Source organism: Etheostoma cragini, chromosome 5 (genome assembly GCF_013103735.1).
Source record: "Etheostoma cragini isolate CJK2018 chromosome 5, CSU_Ecrag_1.0, whole genome shotgun sequence".
NCBI lineage: Eukaryota > Metazoa > Chordata > Actinopteri > Perciformes > Percidae > Etheostoma > Etheostoma cragini.
The window spans coordinates 13,074,599-13,097,836 of record NC_048411.1 but is presented as its reverse complement, the minus strand read 5'-3'; the positions used below and the strand labels follow the sequence as shown (position 1 = coordinate 13,097,836).

The 23,238-nt window shown below is 41.1% G+C and overlaps 4 protein-coding genes across 6 annotated transcripts in view; 3 read left to right on the top strand and 1 right to left on the bottom strand.

Annotated features, from left to right (window-relative positions):
* Positions 1-46: 46 nt before the first annotated feature.
* On the top strand, positions 47-9,983 carry ube3b (ubiquitin protein ligase E3B). Of its 2 annotated transcripts, none has more exons than XM_034870761.1 (27): positions 47-608; positions 769-936; positions 1,096-1,213; positions 1,791-1,850; positions 1,941-2,045; positions 2,135-2,231; positions 2,317-2,402; positions 2,506-2,588; positions 3,234-3,339; positions 3,440-3,560; positions 3,684-3,857; positions 4,296-4,472; positions 4,598-4,765; positions 4,868-5,039; positions 5,130-5,248; positions 5,343-5,457; positions 5,567-5,666; positions 5,749-5,868; positions 5,956-6,132; positions 6,225-6,335; positions 6,453-6,590; positions 6,677-6,742; positions 6,818-6,876; positions 7,004-7,186; positions 7,411-7,522; positions 7,610-7,702; positions 7,777-9,983. In XM_034870761.1, exons 2-27 carry the CDS (start codon positions 776-778, stop codon positions 7,966-7,968), a joined length of 3,213 nt encoding a protein of 1,070 aa, XP_034726652.1. In that variant the 5' UTR covers positions 47-608; positions 769-775; the 3' UTR covers positions 7,969-9,983. The 2 variants fall into 2 exon arrangements, with proteins under 2 accessions (XP_034726652.1, XP_034726653.1); XM_034870762.1 differs by having other exon boundaries at positions 3,684-3,861; positions 4,306-4,472.
* A 298-nt stretch (positions 9,984-10,281) lies between these two features.
* aldh3b2 (aldehyde dehydrogenase 3 family, member B2) lies at positions 10,282-15,127 on the top strand. Of its 2 annotated transcripts, none has more exons than XM_034870765.1 (10): positions 10,282-10,551; positions 10,895-11,090; positions 11,214-11,324; positions 11,870-11,990; positions 12,090-12,175; positions 12,485-12,566; positions 12,679-13,068; positions 13,171-13,337; positions 13,438-13,537; positions 13,634-15,127. In XM_034870765.1, the coding sequence occupies exons 1-10, from the start codon at positions 10,496-10,498 to the stop codon at positions 13,831-13,833; spliced, it is 1,509 nt and encodes a 502-aa protein (XP_034726656.1). In that variant the 5' UTR covers positions 10,282-10,495; the 3' UTR covers positions 13,834-15,127. The 2 variants fall into 2 exon arrangements, with proteins under 2 accessions (XP_034726656.1, XP_034726655.1); XM_034870764.1 differs by lacking the exon at positions 10,282-10,551 and adding an exon at positions 10,717-10,809.
* On the bottom strand, positions 14,179-16,165 carry mmab (metabolism of cobalamin associated B). The gene is made up of 9 exons (XM_034870769.1): positions 15,941-16,165; positions 15,479-15,537; positions 15,282-15,375; positions 15,131-15,188; positions 14,955-15,027; positions 14,767-14,864; positions 14,618-14,682; positions 14,456-14,515; positions 14,179-14,369 (listed from the first exon to the last, which is right to left on the bottom strand). Exons 1-9 carry the CDS (start codon positions 16,153-16,155, stop codon positions 14,285-14,287), a joined length of 807 nt encoding a protein of 268 aa, XP_034726660.1. The 5' UTR covers positions 16,156-16,165; the 3' UTR covers positions 14,179-14,284.
* A 113-nt stretch (positions 16,166-16,278) lies between these two features.
* The window catches only part of mvk (mevalonate kinase), a 9,020-nt gene continuing 2,060 nt past the window's right edge, over positions 16,279-23,238 (top strand). Inside the window, exons 1-9 of the mRNA XM_034870767.1 lie at positions 16,279-16,647; positions 16,981-17,128; positions 17,457-17,601; positions 19,556-19,711; positions 20,254-20,357; positions 20,503-20,548; positions 20,711-20,801; positions 21,800-21,919; positions 22,110-22,263. Of these exons, the coding sequence (XP_034726658.1) occupies positions 16,570-16,647; positions 16,981-17,128; positions 17,457-17,601; positions 19,556-19,711; positions 20,254-20,357; positions 20,503-20,548; positions 20,711-20,801; positions 21,800-21,919; positions 22,110-22,263 (1,042 nt within the window). The 5' untranslated portion in view covers positions 16,279-16,569. The remainder of the gene's footprint in view (positions 16,648-16,980; positions 17,129-17,456; positions 17,602-19,555; positions 19,712-20,253; positions 20,358-20,502; positions 20,549-20,710; positions 20,802-21,799; positions 21,920-22,109; positions 22,264-23,238) is intronic.

The following is a 23,238-nucleotide window of genomic DNA, read 5'->3' as shown; positions in this document are numbered from 1 at the left end:
CTGCCCATTTCCGTTGTTAAAGGAGTGACAGTGATAGCAGTCCCCCCACCACCGACCTAACACACTGAAAGAAAGCATTATCCACCAGCAGAAAAACAAAGTTGATGTTATTACAACACGAACAAAGATAGGTTGGCATACCTTCTATTGACACATAATCGCATACCAATTTATACAGCTCTAGCGTTAGACAAACACTACCCGGACGCATTTAGTGCGGCACAGGGATTAATGGCTGCAGTCGATGTACGGATCTGCTCTCATTGTTTACATTTCGAAACGGTATGCCCCCAGTGTTTTTGAGGCTGTCATTGATACGGGATCAAAGCTAACAACGCAATGAAGATAAATATCGCTTAATGAATGTAAAGAAATTCTCTGTAAGACACTATCAAGTGGAGCAACAGCGAACTAGCATTGGCTGCTAACTATCCCAGCTCCATCTTTCCTGTGTCGCCCGCTGCTCCAGAGATGGCAAGTTAGTCTTCATCTTTATTTGGTTTTCCGTCCGCTCGGATCTCAAGGACAACCTGAACAAATGATTGAGGAGGTATAGCGCCAGGGGAGCCTAAAGGCCAGGCAAAATCTTGATTTGAGGAATATTCCAGGTAAATTTACTCATCAATGCAATGCGATGATGTGCAGTTGTTGGGATGCTGTCAGTCACAATGTTCTTAAATCGCAGATATGTGCTCCGATGGCACTGTCAAAATACAAGCATGCGGATCATCAGGGTATAGTAAGTGCTTTTAATTATTCTTTTCCAAGGTGCACAATGTTTAGTGTACCTCAAAGCGCCAAGTCCGAGTTCCTGGACAAAGCCAGGCAGGCCAGGGAGGAAAGGAGAGGACATAAGGACAAGGAAAATTCGGCAATCCACATTCAAGCCCTGGTCAGGAGATTTCTCTGTCGCTGCAGACTCCAGAAGCAAATACGGTAGTCTAAAATCTTAAAGTGTATTGTCGATGTATTAGTTACCTGCAAATGAAGACCTTTGACTTCTGTATCTTGCCATGAATATCAATTGTAAAATAATAAATATTTTGGGTTCAGGTTCAATCGTGGTCTTAATAATTGCTGTCTGTGTCTCACCAGGAAAGAGGTTGATGACTACTTTCAAGCTTCTGAAACTGGGACATCAAAAAGAAATGCACTTTCAATTTTCAAAATCGCTCGGAAATTACTATTCATATATTGCAAAGAGGATAAAATGGTGAGTTGCAGCTATGCTTTGTATGTTACTTTAATAACAATCATTACAAGGTAATTACTTTCATATTAATGTTGTTTCTGTTAGCCTTTAATGCTTACCTTTGTGGAGACATCTGAGAGACTGTTGTAAACATAACAGTAGTAATTTATAGTAGAACTGCATCGTTAATTGCAATCGTATCAAAATCGCAACATGGACTAGTGCAATATCAATATCTCAGGGGGGCACAATATTTGTTAATTGCAAAATATGTGTCATACTGTTCAGAATTAAGTATTGTGGTGCTGCAGAGATGTCCCGGCCTACAAATCGTATCCTACAGACTAAAGAAAAAAATCTTTGTTGGCCAAAGATCCTCGCAAAAATACCAATATAACAATTTTAATTTCTTACAATGTTAATGGTTTTCAGTGAAAATGAGAATAATATACAAAACCAATCATTCCTACCAATATAGTGAATCATATCGCAATCACAATATCAGTCAAAATAATCACAATTGTATCGTGCACCCCTAGTTTATACACTTCTCTTGTGCTGTGTGGCTCAAATGACTGCAATTTTGTCCCTTACACAGAGGTTCGAGAAGCTCTGTCGTGCAATCCTTGCCAGCATGGAGGTTGAAAATGAACCTAAAGTGAGTGTGCATATGCATCCCATCCACATACCAAGTATTCTTTAAAATGTGATTCCTTTCTCAGTGACTGTTCTTGCATTTGGCCCTCAGGTCTGGTACGTTTCCTTGGCTCTCTCCAAAGACCTCACCATTCCCTGGCTCAAACAGATAAAAGATGTGCTGTGGACCTGCTGTCAACTACTAAAAAATTTAAAGGTTAGTCTCGATTTGACGCTGGAAAATGTGTTTTGATATTCTTTTTATGACTTTAATTGTACGTGTCACATCTGTTTTGTCATATGCAGCCTGACATACTTCAGGACAATAAATTGGTAACGCTGTACCTCACCATGCTGGTGACCTTCACAGACACGTCAACCTGGCGGATAGTCCGAGGGAAGGGTAAGTCTAAAGTCAAGCTGATGTCATCAATGCAGGACATGCTTTCTGCAAAGAAAAACATAATAGCTTCCCTTCATTATTTTAGGAGAAGCTCTCAGACCCGCTTTGACGAGAATTTGTGAAAATATTATGGGCCATCTCAATCAAAAGGGATTCTATTCAATACTCCAGGTTCAGTATTACAGCTCATACTTTTTAGTTCAAGTAGCGTAACAGCCAGCTGTCATTTTAATAAAAAAGCACATTGTATGACATCTTCTCTTTTCTTGTTTAGATCTTGCTGACCAATGGCTTGGCTCGTACTAAACCATCTCTCTCTAAAGGCACTCTAACCGCTATCTTCTCTTTGTCATTAAGGTGAGCCAAGAACATAAAAACGTGGGGGGTGGAACACAAAAAGAACGAAACAGAAAGTGTGACGTCCACAACTTACAAATAATACAGAAACAGACATACACACAGACAGATGCAAGATGGGACCAATCACACATGCAAGCAGAAGTAAAGACAAACACAAATTCACGGCATAGATTTCAAAGTTGTTAATCTCCATGTATATGTGTGTAAGTGTATTTGATGATGGGGGGGCTATTTAATTCCAAAGACCAAGGGAACTTTATCAGGATGCATTATATCCTGGATCCATTAAATAACTGGCTTTCAAAAATAAAAAACTGCCTGCCTCTATGGGAATTTAACATAGGTGCGTGTATTCCCACTGTATTTTTAAGGAAGAACATTTATTTTTTTAAGATACATTTGTCATTCACAAAGAAAATTGGTGTCCTTAAAGGTCGGATCTCTCCTCATTTTTTTAATTGAGGCATTAAGATCAATTTCCAAAAGAAGATTTTTATTCCTCTTGTAGTCAACTTTTGCATAGGTTCATAAACTTATGTGCACAACTGTATATCCAATTCAGTTATATCCAGTTAGCTTTGTGTTTTTGTGATTTTATTTGCAGACTGTCCTTTCTAACTGAATCAACCTTTTTTCTTTCAGGCCAGTCATTGCCGCTCACTTTTCTGATAATCTGCTAAGATCATTCCTCCTTCACATCATGTCAGTTCCAGCCATTGTATCTCACCTCAGTGTGCTTACTCCAGAGGTAAAATCCCTGTCCCGTGCTGTTGTTTTATAGTGGTACTGTATATTATAGTTTCAACAATAGTTCAGAGTAGGTTATAATATCTGCTCTGTCTCCACAGTGTATGGCATCCATTCAGACCCATGACCTGCTGCGGAAGTTCATTCTGTTTCTCAGCCGGGAAGAACAGTGTTTGGACATCTGTGTGTGTCTTGAGGGGAGCCACACACTCTGTTTACTTGGTATAATATTTTGGATAAATATGCGCTTTATTGATGCAATCTTGTTGTGCACGGAGAATCATTGTGTGTCCTACGGATTGTTAATTTTACAGCTGCTGACGGCGTCTCTCTCATGTTTGATAGGCAATCTGATTCATTTGGGCTTCCTTAATGAGATTGTCCTTGAGGAGGAGGCCAGTCATTTTGTGAAGGACCTGACTGACATGCTGTCCTACTGCCAGAGATATGTATCTCAAAAGAAGTCCAACCTTACCCACTGGCACCCTGTCCTGGGCTGGTTCTCTCAGACTGTAGACTACGGGTCAGTAAAATGCCTTAATTTGCTTGAATGAATCCAATAACTTAATATTAACCAGAAGACTGCATAGAAAAGGGGGTTCCAAGTAGACCCAAAATACACAAACAGAGGAAAGGTATTAGGCCCTTTTTAAAGGCATAAATTAACCTTTCAATTTCATTGTTTGCACAAAAATCAATTGGGCTTAAAAGACAAAGAACACACAGATGTCTTACTATAGTGCCTGGCTCCTCCTGAGGAAGTGCTTTAGCTTGATCTGTGGTGTCTACGTAGACTGCATACCAAGACCTCATGCCTTTAAAGCATCATTATTTGTGTCCTTTCTCTAAATAACAGATTAACTTGTATTTAAGTAGATTCTCAATTTTCCTTTTGAAGAGAAAAAAAAAGGAATGCCAGACTTGACTTTTTCTCCTCTCTGCTTCCTCTGTCTTCCGATCGCTGTAGTCTGAATGAGTCGATGCCGCTGGTCACTAAACAGCTTCAGTACCTGTGGGGTGTTTCTGTCATCCGGACGCTCTTCAGTGACGTCCTCTCTAAAAAGCTGGAGAGTCAGGAGCCCACTCCCCCACCCCCGCAGCCTAGCACATCACAAAACAATCTCCCAGTTAAAAGTGAGTGATAAAGCCAAACCTATTCTATTTAAGGTAAGCACAATCTGTTGAGTTTGAAAAGGGGTTTCTAGAGGTCCTTGAAGGTTCTTTGCATCCCGATGTATTGTGTATCTGTGTTTGGACAGACCTCTTCAAGCGAGCGTTTCAGAAGTCGGCTTCTGTACGGAACATCCTGAAACCAGTTGGAGGGAAGCGAGTCGACTCAGCTGAAGTTCAGAAGGTGTGCAGCATCTGTGTGCTCTACCAGACCGCTCTGTCTACACTAACGCAAATACGACTCCAGATACTCACCGGTCAGTAACAATCTTTTTTTTAATGTCATACAAACGTATACAGTATTTGCAAAACATCCTGGAAAGTTCATCATGGAGTCTGTTACTGGGCATTATCTGCAGGTCTGACACATCTCGATGAACTTTTGCCCAAACTTTGGGCCTTCATCTGTGAGCTGGGTCCTCAGGGAGGCCTCAAACTCTTCATGGAGTGTCTGAACAATGACACTGAAGAGTCCAAGCAGCTCCTGGCCATGCTCATGCTCTTCTGTGACTGCTCACGGCACCTCATCACGTAATTTAACGTTTTTTGTTGGTTTGTGCTTTTAATGTGAATCCCAGTGTAGCAGCAATATTTTATGACACACTTGTTAATGTGTTACAGAATTCTAGATGACATTGAAGTCTATGAAGAACAAACGTCTTTCAAGATCGAGGAACTCCTCACTATCTCTTCATTTCTGAACACATTTGTGTACAAGATGATATGGGATGGCATCTTAGGTGAGTGTGTGACCTCAAAGAATTTTGATGGGTATGATGATGGCACCTGATTGATTTTTTTTTTTTACTGAAAAAGTTATTTGGTATTTAATAGAAAATGCAAAGGGAGAGAAACTGGAGTTGTTCCACAGTGTTCATGGCTGGTTGATGGTGCTTTATGAGCGGGACTGCAGGCGACGATTCACCCCCGATGATCACTGGCTACGCAAGTAAATACAAACACTGAATAGTTGTTGATATCCTAAACACATGCTTCTGTTTTTGCTTTGTGGTCCCATTTGAAAGCTCGCCTTTACATGTCTGTGTGTTTGCGTTCAGGGACCTGAAGCCCAGCCTGTTGTTCCAAGAGCTGGAGAAAGGCAAGAGAAGAGCCCAGCTTTTACTACAGTACATCCCACATGTCATTCCACATAAAAACGTGAGTAAAAAGGATCCTTTGTTTTATGGCAGAGTGTCATTTTAATTTTTCAGTTGTATATTCACTTTCCCTCTCACTTTAGAGGGTGCTGCTGTTCAGGAACATCGTTACAAAGGAAAAAGAAAGTTTAGGATTGGTAGAAACCAGCTCCGCATCACCACATGTCACCCACATCACCATTCGTCGCTCACGGATGTTAGAGGTATGGAGTCATAAGATCAGATTTTGGTGAAAGCAAAAATGTCCATCTGTTGTTCCATAATAACACGCTGTGTTTCCCTGTCCTAAGGATGGATATGACCAGCTCCGCAGATTACCGGCAAATTCCATAAAAGGCGTTATTCGCGTGAAGTTTGTCAACGATCTGGGAGTAGACGAGGCTGGAATCGATCAGGACGGTGTGTTCAAAGAGTTCCTGGAGGAGATCATTAAGAAAGTGTTCAATCCTGCTCTCAACTTGTTTAGGGTAAGTCAGGCAAATAGAAATAGAAATCCTCACACTTCTGCTGTTGACGTCGATTTTACTGTTTTCTATCATATGCTGTTTATTTTCCGTAGACTACGAGTGGAAATGAAAGGTTGTATCCTTCACCCACATCTTACATCCATGAGAATCATTTGCAGCTGTTTGAGTTTGTGGGGAAGATGCTTGGGAAAGCCATATATGAGGTATATCTGTGCCTTCTAAAAATAAGTAGAAAAAAAGCCCCCTTTTGTTGATCTCACTCTAAACACTGCTTTTGGTGATCTTCGGTGAATATGTAACTGTAACTTCTGTACGCTCAGGGCATCGTTGTGGACGTCCCCTTTGCCTCCTTCTTCCTCAGTCAGGTCTTGGGTCACCACCACAGCACTTTCTACAGCTCCATCGACGAGCTGCCCTCTCTGGACTCTGAGTTTTACAAGAACCTCACTTCCATTAAGGTCGGCTGGACTTACACTGACCATTTTGTTTTTAACTAATTTATCCAATTTCCATCTTATGTCTTTCACTTTATTTGTTTCTTCAGCGCTATGATGGAGATGTAGGGGATCTAGGACTGACATTATCCTATGATGAGGATGTCATGGGGCAGGTAAGAACAGAAAATGTTAGTAGTTAAATACCGGAAACTCACAAGTTAAAAGCTGCTTTGTATCTTCCCTTAAAGCTTGTCTGTCATGAGTTGATACCTGGGGGGAAAACCATGCCAGTCATCAACGAAAACAAGTATGTTACTTGAATATGCAATCGAAAAAATATATACGCTACTGACCCATTTGGCATTTTAAATGTTGACATGTACTTAAAAGAAATCACTGTCTAACTCGGACGTAATCTCTAACAAATCCTTCAGGATCAGCTACATTCACCTCATGGCTCACTTCCGGATGCATACACAGATTAAGGAGCAAACGGGAGCTTTCATTCGGGGTTTCCGCAGCATCATTAACCCGGAGTGGCTGCACATGTTTTCCACGCCCGAGGTTCAGCGCCTTGTCTCGGGAGACAATGCCGAGATTGATCTAGATGACCTCAAGTACGTAACATTTCAATTCTTGCTAAATTCTTGCTTCTTTACTTGCTGTGCCACCACAACAGTTATACTCATTGTAATGGATGTTTCCTCAATAAATGTGTCCAAAATCTAGCGGGATGTTCCTGTTAATTCAGAAGTCTCCTCAGTCCAAACGCTTTGTTAGGGTGGTGCAACAGACTTTCCTTCATCTATGCTTCCTTGTTGTCTTCTCCTCTCTTTCTCAGGAAACACACGGTCTACTATGGAGGTTTTCACAGCAGCCATCGTGTCATCATCTGGTTGTGGGACATCCTGTCCAGTGACTTTACTGCTGAAGAGAGGGCTATGTTCCTTAAAGTAAAGTGTCAACTGTCATAGCCAAAGCTGTTCATTTCTACCCCCAAGTTGTTCACAACTGTCTCATTTATTCTTGTTTTTTTGCAGTTTGTTACCAGCTGCTCTAGGCCGCCTCTTCTAGGTTTTGCCTACCTCAAACCACCTTTCTCCATCCGTTGTGTGGAAGTTTCAGATGATCAGGTAAGAATAAAAAAGGAGGAAATTGATGCAGCGTGTGTTACGTTTTTTACTAACAAAACATTTCCTGGGTCTAGGATACCGGAGACACCCTTGGCAGTGTTCTTAGGGGCTTTTTCACAATCCGCAAGAAGGAGCCCGGTGGTCGACTCCCCACTTCATCAACATGCTTCAACCTGCTAAAATTGCCCAATTACAGCAAGAAGAGCATCTTGCGTGACAAGCTGCGCTACGCTATCAGTATGAACACAGGATTTGAGCTCTCCTAACTCCGTTGCATCAGGACAATCTTCACAGGAGAGTTGTGTTAAGCAGCCTGAGTCGAGCAAGAGGCTTGGCACACCTGGACTGGAACCTGTCAAGTCAAAGGGGCATCACTTAAACAAAAGTGGAATCATAAAGGACCTACAAACTCTCCTTTTGTCTCTTTTTTAACAATCAGCCCACTCCCTTGCATTAAAGGAGATGCTGTTTCTGCAGCACAATCCAATTTTTTGCATCTCCCTTTTTCCAAAATTCAATGTCTTGTATTTAACTTGATGAAATATCGATATACAGTGACTAGATCTCTGTTTCTACGGTTTAACAGAATCATGCTCACACTCCCGTTTTAAGCGAACTAGAAAGCAATACAGACGCAATGCAAGCCATTAGACACGTGGTCAACTCACTCGAGTAAAACCAAGCGATGCATGGTTAATATACTTACAAGCTCGGACTCCATTACCCAAGCCACTTTTTGCAGATATTGGATGAGTCTTAAATGTTTTGCTGAACATAATGCATCTTTCATAAATGGAAGACAAATCAATGTCTTGTGTTCAACCTCCATGGAGTGTAGTGGCTCACAGCAGTGATCCTGTGTTGATTACATTATGCCCCATTTTGAGGAGAATCATTTTGACCTAACTCCATTTCTCCCCACTACAAGACGCTGCAGTCGCCTGAGAGAGATGTCCGCCCTCTGGTTTTTTCTGTTCTTTGAAAATCTGCCTCAGTTCTGATGAAGCAGCAGAACGTCTTGACAAAAAAATGGATGTCTTGCTGTAGCATTTTACTTTTGAGTAAAAAAGAAACTGGAAATGTGTGGGCATTATCTGTATCTGCCCAGCGAAGCAGATTCAGCTGTTCATTGTACACATCTTTGCTTGACCTCCACTCTAAAAAAAAATGAAGTAAAGGTAATTAATAATGTAAGTCTTCATACTAAATAGAAAAACTGAAGATTTCTCACTACACCTTTGTATAATGCTGAGTGCCTCATATAATGCCACCCCCTTTGCTCTCACCTCTGACTGTATACCAACTGTAACCAATAACCACGTTTATCGGAAACAAGCCATAGAAATGGGGGCTATGTACCTGGACTTATTCTCTCACTCCTGCTAACAAATAAGCGCAGAAACCCAACCACTCTATTACCACTGGAACAACAACAACAACCAAGGAGCGTTTTACCACGATGCCCTCTGATCTCTGTGGACTTTTTAAGCCATGCGGAAAGTGAATTTTGAGGTTTAAAAAACCTTTCAACATGATGTCATGGACTGGTTGGTCAACCAAATGGGACTGCTTGATTTATTGTTCCCTTGGATGGAAATGTTGCACACCTTTCTGCCGTTTTTGGCTGTTGGGGTAAAAGGGACATGAGGGTGAATGTTACCTATCAGCCTAATACTACTTTACACAGGGTTCAATTAGATCATACAGGAGAGCAAAATAGTCATTTAGCAGAAAGAGGACTGCAACTTTTAAAGGATTAAAAAAATATATTTACCATGTTCTTTATTATGCAAAACCGTTTTCTGTCATGAATGTGTATGGATACTTGTTAATAAGTAACAAGCTTTAGACCATACTGGTCATTATTGTTTCTAACTAGTAATATAATGGCCATTAACTTGTGGAAAACAAAACAATGATTATAATGATATAAACGACTGGTTGTATTGAATTTACCTGCAGTATACTAATGAGATTAAACTATTTTCAGATCTGACTATTCAGTCCTGAGGATCTTACTCCAGCTTTTCTCCTTTTAATCTAATCCAGCAAGAAGTGGAAACACTGTGAATGGATTTATGCTACAGAGTGTGTGTTAGTGTGCAAAAGAGATGAAAGATACCTCACAAGCTTGTCTGTCTCGTGATGAGGTCACTCATCTGTTAAAATGATGTCAAGAGTAGGCTAGACTTTAAGTGTAACAGTGTACTGCTAAAGCTGACCTTTGACTATCTGCTCTTTTAGTACAAAAAAATAAAAATGATCCTGGAAATGTTGCCACGCTGTGAAAGTTTCCATCTCTTTTTAAAATGCCTGAGACTGGCTGCACTACAGTATGGAGATTCCCATGTAAAATATGTTTTGATGTGTTTACGTACCCCCCGTAAAATGATAAAATCACATAGGCTACGCCATTATTACAAAGGTAATTTACAACAGAATGAGTGCCATTCTTTCTCAAAGCACTGGCTGATAGTGTTTAAATCCGTTACATTTAACCAATTAGTTTATTACCTACACCTGCTGAGTCCGGAAGAACATCAGTGTGGCTCCGCGCACAGGACTAGGCTGACAGCAAACTCTGTTTAACATCAACAGGAGGCTGTGGGATTGAGAATGTCTCATAACTCATTTTTTGGTTTTCTTGAAAAATGTGCATGGCGGATATCGGTGTAAATGCGCAAGCCTGACTCGTATTCTCCATTGTGCTCGGTCCCTGTGGCTTTTTATGAGAGCTGAGTGGTGCTGGGAGAACATTCCCACTTCTCCACCTGAAGCTGCAGAATAATAACCATGAGCATTCCGCCGCAGAGCCCTTCTCCAGCCAAATGGTTCAAAGCGCTGCGAAGGTAACGTTAACGTTACACACTCAGTTTGCGCTAATGTTGGCCCAGAGACCTACTTTTTTTTGGGGGTGACATGGCTTTTTAAAGTATTGTGTGCAAGTCCTGTGAGTTAATGACAGTGGGGCTTTTACGTAGGATAACTGGTGCATTGGCTTAACTGGACTATTCAGAAAAAGTCCAGCAGTGGATCATGCTTGACATGAGTGGAAAAATGAGTGCATGCTATGCTTGTCAGAGGAATGGCCAGGTAACATGTAGAAGGTAGGACAATATGGGTATGAACCTAGGACAGAGGATGTGTTTTATTTCACTCTTGTCTTAAATAATGATTTGGCTGCTGCTTCAGGCCCAAGCTTGGGGAGCCCTGTTTGAAGACCTATCCTCTGCAGTGTGTGGATCTGCTGAAGAGGGCGAGAGTCGCCTTTCAAGCTGGACGCACCCTCAAGGAGGGCTTCAGACTGGCTCAGCTGGAGGCTGTGGTGCAGATGCTGGAGGAACACGAGTGTGACTTTGTGGATGCTCTTGGAAGGGACCTTCATAAGGTGATCATAAGTGATGAGGCACTTCCCTACAGTGGTTATGCGCTTGTTTAAAAACATGAGACTTTGACAATGAAAATTGACATAATGTTCCAATTAGGCTTTTCTTTTTTGCTCTTTAACCAGCCAAAGTTTGAGACAGTTGTGTCAGAACTGATTCTTGTCAAAAATGAGGCACTTTATGCCAACAACAACCTTAAGAAGTGGATGCAGCCGCTGTATGTGGAAAGAAACCTGGTGAGACCATTGCTGCCTTTTTTTTCTTCCAATAACATCTTCATAACATTATTGGGATTATTTATGATTTACACATGCCCTCTCACTATTATAAAGAAGTGGAAGTATTGCGCCCAACCTGCCAAAGCAGATAAAACCTAATTATGCAGTAGGTAGTTTGCAAAGAAACTTACAAATTTAAAATAGTATCTAATAGTTTAGCCCTGAATGAGCTGCAGCCTGGGCATGCACACACATCTGCACATGCATAATAGCCAATACAAACACTCTCTGAAATGACCTGTGATTGGCCAAAGTCTCCAGAGCTAAGGAGGTGCTGCAGAAGTCTTGTTTTCTCATAGGCCACTTAAATTACAATATGCTAAAAGGTTATTATAAGTGTTTCCCAATGAGGTCAAAAAGAAACAACCTACTACAGCTTTAAGTTGTCTTGCCCTTTTCGTAACGGCGTCTTTCTTTCTGTCAAGTCACCTGATAATAAACTTTCCCTCATGAGAGTTCTGTTATACTTGTAACCTAATTTTGAGCTTATCTGATTGGTGTAGTCCACTACGTTGGACGAGTGTCTGATGGTCAGTGAGCCGCTGGGGGTGGTGTTTATCATGGGGACCTGGTGCAGTCCTGTCCAAACGTGTCTGGTGCCACTGGTAGGGGCCATCGCAGCAGGTGCAGAGGCTCAAGACCTATCATCTCATGTAATCAGTTCAATTGTAGTATTATTTATCCTCACGCAGGCTTAGTGATGATACTTTTTATTTTTTGTAGGAAACTGTGCAATCATCAGCCCCTCTGTGTGCACCACTCACACAGCAGAGCTTCTCCATCGTCTCATCCCCTTCTACTTGGACAATGTGAGTAATTACATAGCAGGGAGGACAGCAGCCTTTTATTTCTCTTGAGGTCTTACAAAGAATAACTTATTTTCACTTTGAGTAGGACTCCTTTTAATCTGTGCATTTAAAGAGGGCTTTTGTTCAGACTCAAATGAGCAGTTTTAATGTGACATGAGACTTTAAAGAGATCACATGTGGTCAAAAGTGGGACTATGGAAACATCCACCTTTTGCTATCCAAGACCTGCGTCTGCATCTGTACTCTGCGTATTGATTGGCAGTAATGCTAAAATAAAAGTCTGATCTAAAATTCCTGTTTTCCCTCAAGGAATGCTTCCATGCGATTCTTGCAGGTGCGAATGACTTGCATGAAGTTGTGGAACTTAAGTTTGACCATGTCTTCTTTACAGGTAAGGCTAAACTATAAAATTAGTTTGACTTTATAAGATTGTATAGCTATAAAATGATTTTTATTTATTTAAATCATTTTGAAGTCAGTTAAGTATCTGTCAATCCCAATAGGCAACAGGAAGGAGGGAAGCAAAATTGCTCTGGCTGCAGCTTGCACACTCACACCTGTCACCCTGATTTTGGGTGGCAAGAACCCATGTTATGTGGACCGACACTGTGACGTTGCCACCACCGCACAGCGCATCGCCTGGGCACGTTTTCACAATGCTGGACAGAGCTTGGCGGCTCCTGACTACATCCTGTGCCACGTGGATATCCAAGCACGACTGGTGCAGGCCCTGAAGTGCTGCCTGATGCAGTTCTACGGTTCTGATCCCAGAGAGTCACGCAGTTACGGCCGCATGGTCAATCTAGAGATCTTCAACCGTACGAGAGACATGCTGTGGAGATCAGGCAAAGTGGCTGTGGGTGGGCAAGCGATAGAAGCAGAGAAATATATCGGTAAGCATCCTGTGTGTGTGTGTGTGTGTGTGTGTGTGTAGAATTGTCTGACACAAAGCATTACATTTACCACTATTGTAACCTTTTTGTTAATGTCTAAAGCCCCAACAGTTTTGACAGAGGTTCTGGAATCAGATCCCATCATGCAACAAGACGTTTTTGGCCCAGTTGTTCCTGTTATGACTGTAAACAACATGGATGAAGCAATTGCCTTCATTAATAAGCAAGAGAAACCCCTCTGTGTTTATGCATTTTCCAAAAACAACGAGGTACGTGACAAAATCAGGTTAAGACACTCTGTATTCGTTGTACTAGCCTGGTGCAGCTGAAGTGTATTCTGATCACGTATTGGCCTTTCTGACAACGCAGGTCATCTCAAGGCTAATGAGTGAGACCTCTAGTGGGAGCTTTTGCTCTAATGACAGCATCCTGCAGAGTCTGATGGTGGCTCTACCCTTCGGTGGAGTTGGTAAGTCAGTGGCAGCAGTGTACAAACAATGCCATATCATAGTAGTGGAATAAAATTGCCTATGACACATCAACTCTGCCAATATTTTTTTGACAGGTGCCAGTGGAATGGGTTCCTACCATGGCCGCTACAGCTTTGATACCTTCTCTCACAGGAAATCATGTCTGCTGAGAGGCACACGGTTTGAGTGTGTAACCTATCTGCGTTATCCGCCCTATGACGACCGCAATCTGTCTCTAATGTCATGGGCCTGTACCTTGTCCCAGAAGAGCCAGGGCTGGTGCCAGATCCTGTGACTCTGTGGGAGGGTGATAACGGAGCCACATAGGAAGAAAGCAAGGGGCCCCCTATGTCATGAACAGTCCTGCCATGCAAATGTATTGTTAATGTATTATAAATTGGTGAGAACAAAACGTAATGGGGTATGCTAACAGAAGAAGAGATATATATGCAGTTCAATTTTTGGGTGATGACAAGTGTATAACCAACAATTGATGAAACATTATCTGTGCAGAATTAAATAACCAGGAGGTACATGAAGTGTACTTAATGGAAGGCTTAATGGTTTAAGATTTAGCCACAATGAAGTTTATTACAGCTTATAGTCTCACAATATGCTTAAAGTTGCATTGCTTAAACAATTTTAGACATTCATATTTATTAATATATTGACAATAAAAGTGAAATATCTGCAACACCAACCATCCTCAAAAAACAAGCTAGGTCCTTGTCTCATTCCCCATGTGTTCATTGAGGTCTTTTGTAGATTTTCTCCTCGTTGCCTTCTTTCATGGCTGCATATCTTGCTGCGGTGAACAGATAGTCACTCAATCTGAGTGAGAATATTGGGACATTTATCAGATGTTAAATAGAGGATCTACTGTATGTTTTCATATTACTTGAAAGAACTTAACTGACCTGTTCAAAAACTTGGCAACATCTGGATCCGCCTCGCCTGCTCGCACAATTGGAGCAACACTAAAATAAGAAGAAAGCTCTGTCAAAACATACTGTGTTGGAAAAGCAAGCCAAAGGAGGTAATTTTACGCCATTCAAGGTAAGGAGCACGTTGCAACTGACCTGCGTTCTGCTCTCCGACACACTGTCCGAGCCAAGTGCAAAGCTGAGCTGCTCTTTCCACCAGACTGTACACAAAGCATCAAATATCAGTACAACAGCGAAAACGACTTTTATAAGAATTTTGTTTACAGAGGCACAAACTGGCTTACGGGTAAAATGAAATTAGTCAGTGGAGGGAGTTCTTCTGTAAATTTATCAATCCAAGTTTCCAGGTCTGCAATTGGCTGAGGAGTAAATTTTGTTCTCCCTTTAAAAAGACAGAATAATAAATAAACCCAAAATATATTCAAGCAAACAAAACATATTTTACTGCATTAACCACTCAGCAAGTGCATACTTATGTGACTTTCTCTAGCAGATGATTGAGGGGTGGCAATGTTGGAGCCCACGTCTTGTAAAACGCACTGTATCTGCAATGAAAAGAAGCAAAATACTGTCAAAAATCATATATATCTGGCTGATGTAGAAGTTTGCAGTAAAGGAAGTTAATGTATGCAAAAATCTAAATCATACCTTGTCCAACTGATAAGTGAACGTGTGACCTTTGTCGAGGCAAAATTCTCTGGCAAAGCTGTAATGCACAACTCAACAGTCACTTCAGGAGAGGAAGATTAAAGAACAAGTTTTAAAGTGAATTGTGACAGGTGAATAGTAGAAATTTTACCCTATAGCTGATGACAGCTCATCTGTATTTCCTAAGGCTTCAAAAATATGATCTTCCTTTGGCCTCCTCTCTCCTGTAAATGTGCTGGAGAAACCTTTTAGGGGGTACAGCAAGAATGGAGTCAACTTTTTAAGCACTGCTCACGGTTACAGTGTTTTAACATGTATTGCTTTCCTAGTTAAGTTAAAAAAAAAAACCTTTGTCTCCAGTTTTGGTGTATATTTTGGGTACCCTGTTGTCTCCTTCAGTGCCATACCTGTAGGGAAAAGGGACGATAAAAGAAAAGGCCTTTGATAAAATCCTAAATAATAATGTATTGTTTCGTTTCAGTGGGTATTTAAAGTTAGAACCAAAACTACAGCTCGATACACAGACTATAGCTACTGTGATAAATGTATTATTGTGTAGCAGCTACAAGGCTAGCACTAACAATGCACGTATACACGTACAATTTTAAGATTTTGGGTCATTTTCTTTTAATATGTTTACGTATGCATGCACCAACCACCAAGGCAAATTGCTTGTAAGTGTTATTTAATTGGCAAATATTCCCTATTGACATACAGAAGATAGTTAACGTTACATGAGTGAAATGAACATGAGCTCAGAAGTAGCTCTTTCGATGAGATGTAGCAATATGAAGTGAGATGTCTGAGTACCTTCTGTCTGAACAAAATGTGTTTCTTGTCCAATTCCCGTTTATGAGCTTGCCTGTCCTTAGAACATAACGTAGGTGGGCAGATTTAATTATAAACGATGCCATGTTAAAGTTAGAGGCTAGCCATGGTATACAACACTCGTTAGCCAGCTGCTTAAGGACAAACGCCTTTTGCCCCTCCTTGGTGTCCGTAGTTAATGGGCGTTTCATTTTCATCGCATGATTGGTCAACTCACCGTGTGGTTTAAGAGCTCGGGAAGGTGATTGGACAACACGATATGTGCTCAACTAGCTGCGGTGCTGATTGGATGCTGGAAGCCAAACCTACATCCCTCCTCAGTGTGTCCAGGCTGTGTTTGAAGTATGTTTTTAACGCTGTTTGTTGAGGATTCACTTGTGCTCAGTGCAACTTCTTACACTGCTAAAACTAATGCTTTGTTAAACTCTTTTTTTATCGTCGAGTCTTCATGAAAAACGTAGAGCTCTGGGACATATTTGTCAATTGCTTGTTAGTGCTTCAGAGGATTAACATTAGCTAAAGGTGGCAAAGCAAGCTAATAATAACACTGTCAGTCACAAGTTGATTAAAGCTGCTCAGTTGTGGACAGATCTTTACAGATCTTTAGAGAAATGCAACTCAACGACGTATTCGTGTCTGCTCCGGGGAAGGCGATCCTCCACGGAGAGCATGCAGTTGTGCACGGAAAGGTAACGTGAAAGTACAGCTAATAGAGATAATACTGAGTGTATGAGATTTTTAAAGTGAAGCTGGCTACATCCGTCAGAGCAAAATCGATACGATACCCGTTCAGGACCAAAATAACCTTCCATGTCTAGCCAGTCTTCAACAAAATGAATGCGTTTTCCCTACCCTTCGGCTATTTTAATATCTCTAAAAGTTAATTTTCCTACTGTGCTGCAAAGAAATGTAAACCAATAAATCACCTGGAAGATGGAAAGAAAACATTGCTTGAAATGATGTGCACTAAATCGACCAAAAGTCGACCATTTAATCACGATGTGTTCTATGCTCCTTTACAGGTGGCTCTTGCTGTGAGTTTGAACCTGAGAACATATTTACATGTAAAAGGCACCACTACTGGCAATGTTTGCATCAACCTCCCAAATATCGACACATTCCTCTGCTGGGACCTGGCTGAACTGAAACAGCTTACTGCTGATTGCTGTGGTAAGAGAAAGGGTGTCCCTGGCAACCATTACCACCTACATCACCTACCTACACCATGCACTCATTTTTACTGTTGGATCTGCATCATGCATCCCATAGTCCAGTACATGCAGGGACGTTTTGGTGTTGAGATTTTTGTCAATGTCTAAACATTTTGTTGTTGTTGTATTACTGAAAATTAATTTCAGCCGGCAGCTTTCCTTTGGCCAGATGAATATCATCATTTCTCATTTCTCATTTCTCATCATGGATCTTTTTTTCAAACCCCTGCAGATCAAAGTGTGAGTTGTTTTTGATGATTGCTGTTTCTTGTACTTAATGTTAACAGGTAAGAAGGAAGAGGTGAAACGTCTGGATTCGGAATTTATAACAAGACTGCGTGAATTTATTGGTGTCACCAATGGAAACTTGGACACTTGCAACATGGCCATCCTAGCCTTCCTCTACATCTACCTCTCAGTGTTTGGATCAGGGTGAGATAGTTCTTCTCAAATTTTGTTCATTTTATTATTGCAGCTATTTAGCTCAGATGGCCACAAAAACACATTTCACCTTACAGATGTTATTGATACTGTGGAAAACCAGAGACCAGGCCCAGCAAATGTCATCCAGTTACAGAGCTTTTCGACGTGTGTGTGTGTGTGTGTGTGTGTGTGTGTGTGTGTGTGTGTGTGTGTGTGTGTGTGTGTGTGTGTGTGTGTGTGTGTGTGTGTGTGTGTGTGTGTGTGTGTGTGTGTGTGTGTGTGTGTGTGTGTGTGTGTGTGTGTGTGTGTGTGTGTGTGTGTGTGTGTGTGTGTGTGTGTGTGTGTGCACATATGTGTGACTCACAGAAGGACGCGGGTTGTTGTTGATTCACGTTATAGCGACTCTAATCCAGAGGCTCCAGAGAGGCCGCACGCTCTCTGTTGTCCCCCTGTCCCCATCCTCTATTAGCAAAACAAAAGCTAGTTTGTTTTTGACTTCAGGAACAGAAAGTGCATGGCATGCATTATTTAGAAATAACATATTCACCAAACCCTTAGGTGACTTTGAGGTGTGTAAATACTGTATATTTACAGAATTATAAACATCTGACAAAGTACTCAAAACTGCCTCGGTGGTAGCTTCCGATACAGTGGGTGTCTCAACACAGACTCAACAATACCAGTGTTACTGTCGCGGCTGGTTTAACTGCAGCTGTAACATTTGTTGCGCGTGACCCAAACTGCAGCAGCTATTACTTTATGTGACAATAGATGGCACACACAAAGTGTATAACTAATCTTATAATGGCAAAACACCTCAAACTTGTTGAACATTTACAGCCTCCCAGACCTGAATTGTGTGAGCTACAAGCCAGTTCAAATGTAATTTCATTGGGCTAATTATGTGTAGCATGGTGTACTGCCCTGTGTGTTGCACTGTGGGCTACCTCACTTATTACATGTTACATGTTTTTGTTGAAATAAAATTATACTGAATTGTTCAGCTCTTGTGACTACCCAAAGCTGTAAAGTTAAACAAAACTGGTAAAATATAACAGGGTTATACAAGGTTGCACTTGTTGGTCATAAGCAGGAGTCATTCCAACTCCTTTTGGAAATGCTTTATTTGTAAAAATGTGCTCTATATTGATGTAGATTTGTTCAAGGAGTTGAGGATGATTTTCACTGCATCTGAGAAATTGTCTCCAACTATAAATGAAGGAAGTAAAGAGGGACAGACAGAAAGGCCAGATGTTACTTTTAGTGACTCCAGCAGCTGCAATCATGGAAGATGCTTAGGAACATTAGAGCTGCAGGTTGTCTAGAAGTTTAATCGGCGCTGACACGGTGTTGCCGTGTTTGAGAGAGGTGATGGGTTCTGACAGGATGGCCACTAATGAGAGTCTGGCACTGGGCCACACTGCAGCCTTTAACAAGTCTGGATGTGTTCTTCCCTCGAGAGATAAGCCGGACAATTAGTTTAGAGTATTCTCCTGTCTGCCCAAAGACAGCTTCCTTGACAGACGTTGACAGCAACGTCAAGCAAGTTTCTGTTGCATAGAGAAGTGAATTGATTACTTTCTTTTAAGATTAAGATTGTTTTTTGGGGATTGTAAGACCTTTTATTTTTAGGACAGCTGAAGACATGAAAGGGTAGAGAGAGAGGGGGATGACATGCAGCAAAAGGCCACAGGTTGTAGTCTAATCCCGGGCCTCTGCGTCGAGGAGTAAACCTCTGTACATGGGCGCGCGCTCTACCAGGTGGGCTACCCAGACGCCCGGTGTATGGATTACCTAACATTAAACACTCCTTATAGTTATCAATGTACTGTAACTGTACCAACAATGTGGTTAAGGACAGTAAAAGTAAAGAAGGGGATATGATCCATTATTTACTGAATAAGTCGTAGATCCTGTATAATTTATACAAACAAAGGCTCAGTTTTTCTGTTTAATTCCTCAGTGAGCTGCCCAGCTTGAAGGTGACTGTGTGGTCGGAGCTGCCGACGGGAACAGGACTGGGATCAAGTGCTGCCTACTCTGTGTGTTTAGCTGCAGCTCTGCTTTGTGCAAGTGGAGCCATCCCAACTCCTCTCAAAGAGGGGGAGAACACTGCCAGGTGAGGAAATTAGATTGTAGAAGAGAATGTGTCTTTTATGAGCTGTGTATGTAGGTGTTCAATACACTACAACATCAAATGCCTGGGCAATATAATGCAACCCTAAAAGCCTGCTGAGCAATAAATACATTTTTTTATGTTTTATTTAGGGCTGGACGATATGACGATATGTATGATCAAAAGAATCCAAAAGTCTATCTATTTTATTTATTCTATAGATTTCTATATTGTTTTTATTGCAATGTCGAAAAAAACGGCGTCCAAACTGCCTTGTGGCAATGTTTACGTCATTTGGACAATGCTTAATGTTCTGATCCTTGCACATTATGTCCATTTTGCATTAAAGTTCTTATAAAATGAGAAAATATGCGGCAGGCTTTACCACGTGGCTATTACATATTTATTGATTTACCATGAACCATGCTATATCATGATAGATATCATCAAGCAATGAAATTACCTATATCGGGATAGAAGGTTTTGGCCATATTGTACATCCCTGTTTTTGAGAAGTTCTCCTTTTAATTTGCAAATAATCACAGGTGGTGTCAGGAGGACTTGGAGCTGATCAACAGCTGGGCTTTCCAAGGGGAGATGATCATCCATGGTAATCCTTCAGGTGTAGACAACGCTGTAGGAACATGGGGTGAGGCCTGATAATATCTGGCATACGGTGCACTACATATGGTGTTCTACCTCTCTTTGTCTCTGTGGACACAAAGCCCTGTTTAATGGAACCACCACTGTTCTTCATCATTTAATGATCATCCATTTAATCTCCCTCTATGTAGGTGGCATGCTGAGATTCTTGGCCGGGAAGATAATACCACTGAGCAGGTAATACTATTTTCAATTTTATTTTATTTAAAGAGTACACAATCGATTAATAAAAATACTAGAATGTTTTTTCTTTAAAGAGAACAAAGATTGTCTGGGTAAAATTAGTTCACCCAAATAATACGTCTGAATGAACTCTGTGTCTGTGTATTTTACTTCCAGGGTGCCTTTATTAAGAATCCTCCTCACTAACACTAGAGTACCACGTAGCACCAAGGTACTTGTTGCCGGGGTGAAGGACAAGATTAACAAGGTACTAAATGGTTTCTTCCTCCCCCGTGTGTTACTTGCCTACACTGTAATTAATATAATAGGCGGTGCTTTTCATGACAGATACTCCAGAGCCTCGCTTTGAGTGCCTTCATAAAATATTGAAATTAAGCTCTTAGCCAGCACCCATGTGTGCTGTTGCCTTGGTGACACCAGCAGGTGTACATATTTCTGCCTCAGACGGAGATTGATCTGCATGATGTTGTGGCGGTGTTATGATCAGGCTGGGGCACAACCAAAAATAAACCTGCCATTTAAAAAATATATATTTGTTTATATTTTTTTAAACATGCATAACACACTTTTTCAATGTGTAGTGGTGACTTTGTGTAGAGGAGTGTTAATGTTTGCAGCTATTTTAGATTTAGTCTTAAGAGGAAAAAGCTTATGAGTTTTTTAGTTTTTATCCTTTATTCTTTCAGTTGGTGAAAAGTCGTAACAATTTAGTCAACCTTTAGTCCTTACTTTTAGTCAAAATGTTTCCTGCGTCAAATGTCCTATATTGCACATTCACCGAACACTGGACTGTCCTGCTGTTATCAAAGGACATTTGAACTAATCACAGATAGTTGGCTAGTTATGATCTCACTATGGTTCAAAATGAACCACTGATATATTAAACTGCCAATCAGATTCATTTACTTATTGTAACCACCCAAACCTGACTGAGAACTACAGCTTAGTCCAGCGCTGACACAGATCGGTCTGGCAATGCGACTGACAGGGACAGTTGCTGTGTGTTAGAGCAAGAGAGAGTTTTTTTTAACAACATCAGTCTAATCTTTTCAATGACAACAATATTGCATGTTGATCTTGTCACAGTTGGCGTTTAATGGTGTCTTGTCTAGGTCATGGGTAAAAAAAATAGTTGACAAACATATTTTTTCTTAAAAATCATCAACAAAAAATAACACTGGTGTAGGAACGTTGTGCACAAGTGATGTTTGGGTGTTGATTTGCAGTGTTTTTGTTTTGCTGTAGTTTCCCTCTATCATGACCCCGGTGCTCGACTCTGTTGATGCCGTTGCCTGTACTTGTGAGAAAGTCCTCTCAGAGATGACCTGTGAGCCCATCACCGGAGAGCACTATAATATTTTAGAGGTACAAAATGTTATATTGTGTAAAGCATCTTGCATCACAAACAAGTCATTGAGACATTGGTAAAATATAATTGTAACACACAATACCATATTCCTTTTTTTAATGTAAAATGTCTTAAACCAGAGCACCCATATAGCCACATGACTAACTATGTAATAGCCTCAGGTGTTAACAGCTGGGTTATTTATAGGAGCTGATTGACATTAACCAGCACCATCTGAATGTGATGGGTGTGGGACACCCTTCCCTGGACATCTTGTGCCGGGTCACATTGACCAGAGGGCTCCACAGCAAGCTAACTGGCGCAGGGGGAGGAGGCTGTGGCATCACTCTTCTGAGACCAGGTATTGAAGGCCGATGGCTTCACACAACAGTGTGCATTTAACATTTTTGTTTGTGGGGTAAAGTTTTAAAGATTTTTTTTGTGGGCATTTCAGCCCTTTATTTCTATAGGACAGCTTAGACATAAAAGGGGAGAGTGAGGGGGAACTTTTAAAATGTAAAACTATCTATCATAAGCCAACGGATCGAAATACTCTTTTATGCTACTAGTAATCATCCAAAACACAATGAATAATAAACCTGCAGTCCGGTTTTTGAGACTGCTTATCTTCGGCTGACTTAATGTCAAAAATTGAATAATATGTGTGAACAGATTGGAAATAGCGGGTACCCTCTGAAGGTGATGGATGCTGCCTTTCAAAGAGCTCTTTAAGTCTTTTATTTCTGAGCATGAACAGCCAACAGAGCAGGAAATCTGGAATATGCAATAACCTGGCATTACATGAAGGCAATGGCCTTCAAAAAAATTAAGTCTCATTAGTGAAAGTGATATTCCAAATCACAGACCTTAATTGTAGCCTTCCTATAAACATTTGAGGCATGATGTATTCTTGTATTTATTTTTTCTACACTAAATTGCCGGTTACAGTAGCTCACCGGGTAGAGCTTACCATTTAGGGTGAGTTCTGACAGCAGTGGCTTAGGGTTGTGATCTGGCCATGGGCTCTTTTGCTGCAAGTTATCGCAGCTCTCTCGCATGCCTTTCCTATCTGTCTCTCGCTATCGAATAAAAAGAAGACATGCCAAACCATCTTCCTAAAAAAATCGAGAGTTACTAAGACTGGGTCCCTCCCTGTCCATTCACTTGCCTCTTCTGGTTATGTGAGGGTTAGCACCCCTTTTGGGTGTGGTCTGCTAAACACCTTTTGTTGAATTAGGTCATTGCATTTATTGTGTTGTACAATACACTCACCGGCCACTTTATTAGGTACACCTGTCCAACTGCTCGTTAACACTTAATTTCTAAGCAGCCAATC

Bases quoted from the DNA above. Each gene is read 5' to 3' on its own strand.
- ube3b (XM_034870761.1), top strand. From the start codon at position 776: ATGTTTAGTGTACCTCAAAGCGCCAAGTCCGAGTTCCTGGACAAAGCC. The intron at 4,766-4,867 runs GTCAGTAACAAT...CATTATCTGCAG, and splicing joins ACGACTCCAGATACTCACCG to GTCTGACACATCTCGATGAA. The intron at 6,336-6,452 runs GTATATCTGTGC...CTGTACGCTCAG, and splicing joins TTGGGAAAGCCATATATGAG to GGCATCGTTGTGGACGTCCC.
- mmab (XM_034870769.1), bottom strand. From the start codon at position 16,155: ATGAAAATGAAACGCCCATTAACTACGGACACCAAGGAGGGGCAAAAG. The intron at 15,538-15,940 runs GTACTCAGACAT...TTTTCCCTACAG, and splicing joins ACATTTTGTTCAGACAGAAG to GTATGGCACTGAAGGAGACA. The intron at 14,865-14,954 runs GTATGCACTTGC...GTCTTTTTAAAG, and splicing joins TGCTAGAGAAAGTCACATAA to GGAGAACAAAATTTACTCCT.
- aldh3b2 (XM_034870764.1), top strand. From the start codon at position 10,739: ATGCTTGACATGAGTGGAAAAATGAGTGCATGCTATGCTTGTCAGAGG. The intron at 10,810-10,894 runs GTAGGACAATAT...CTGCTGCTTCAG, and splicing joins GGCCAGGTAACATGTAGAAG to GCCCAAGCTTGGGGAGCCCT. The intron at 13,538-13,633 runs GTAAGTCAGTGG...TTTTTTTGACAG, and splicing joins TCTACCCTTCGGTGGAGTTG to GTGCCAGTGGAATGGGTTCC.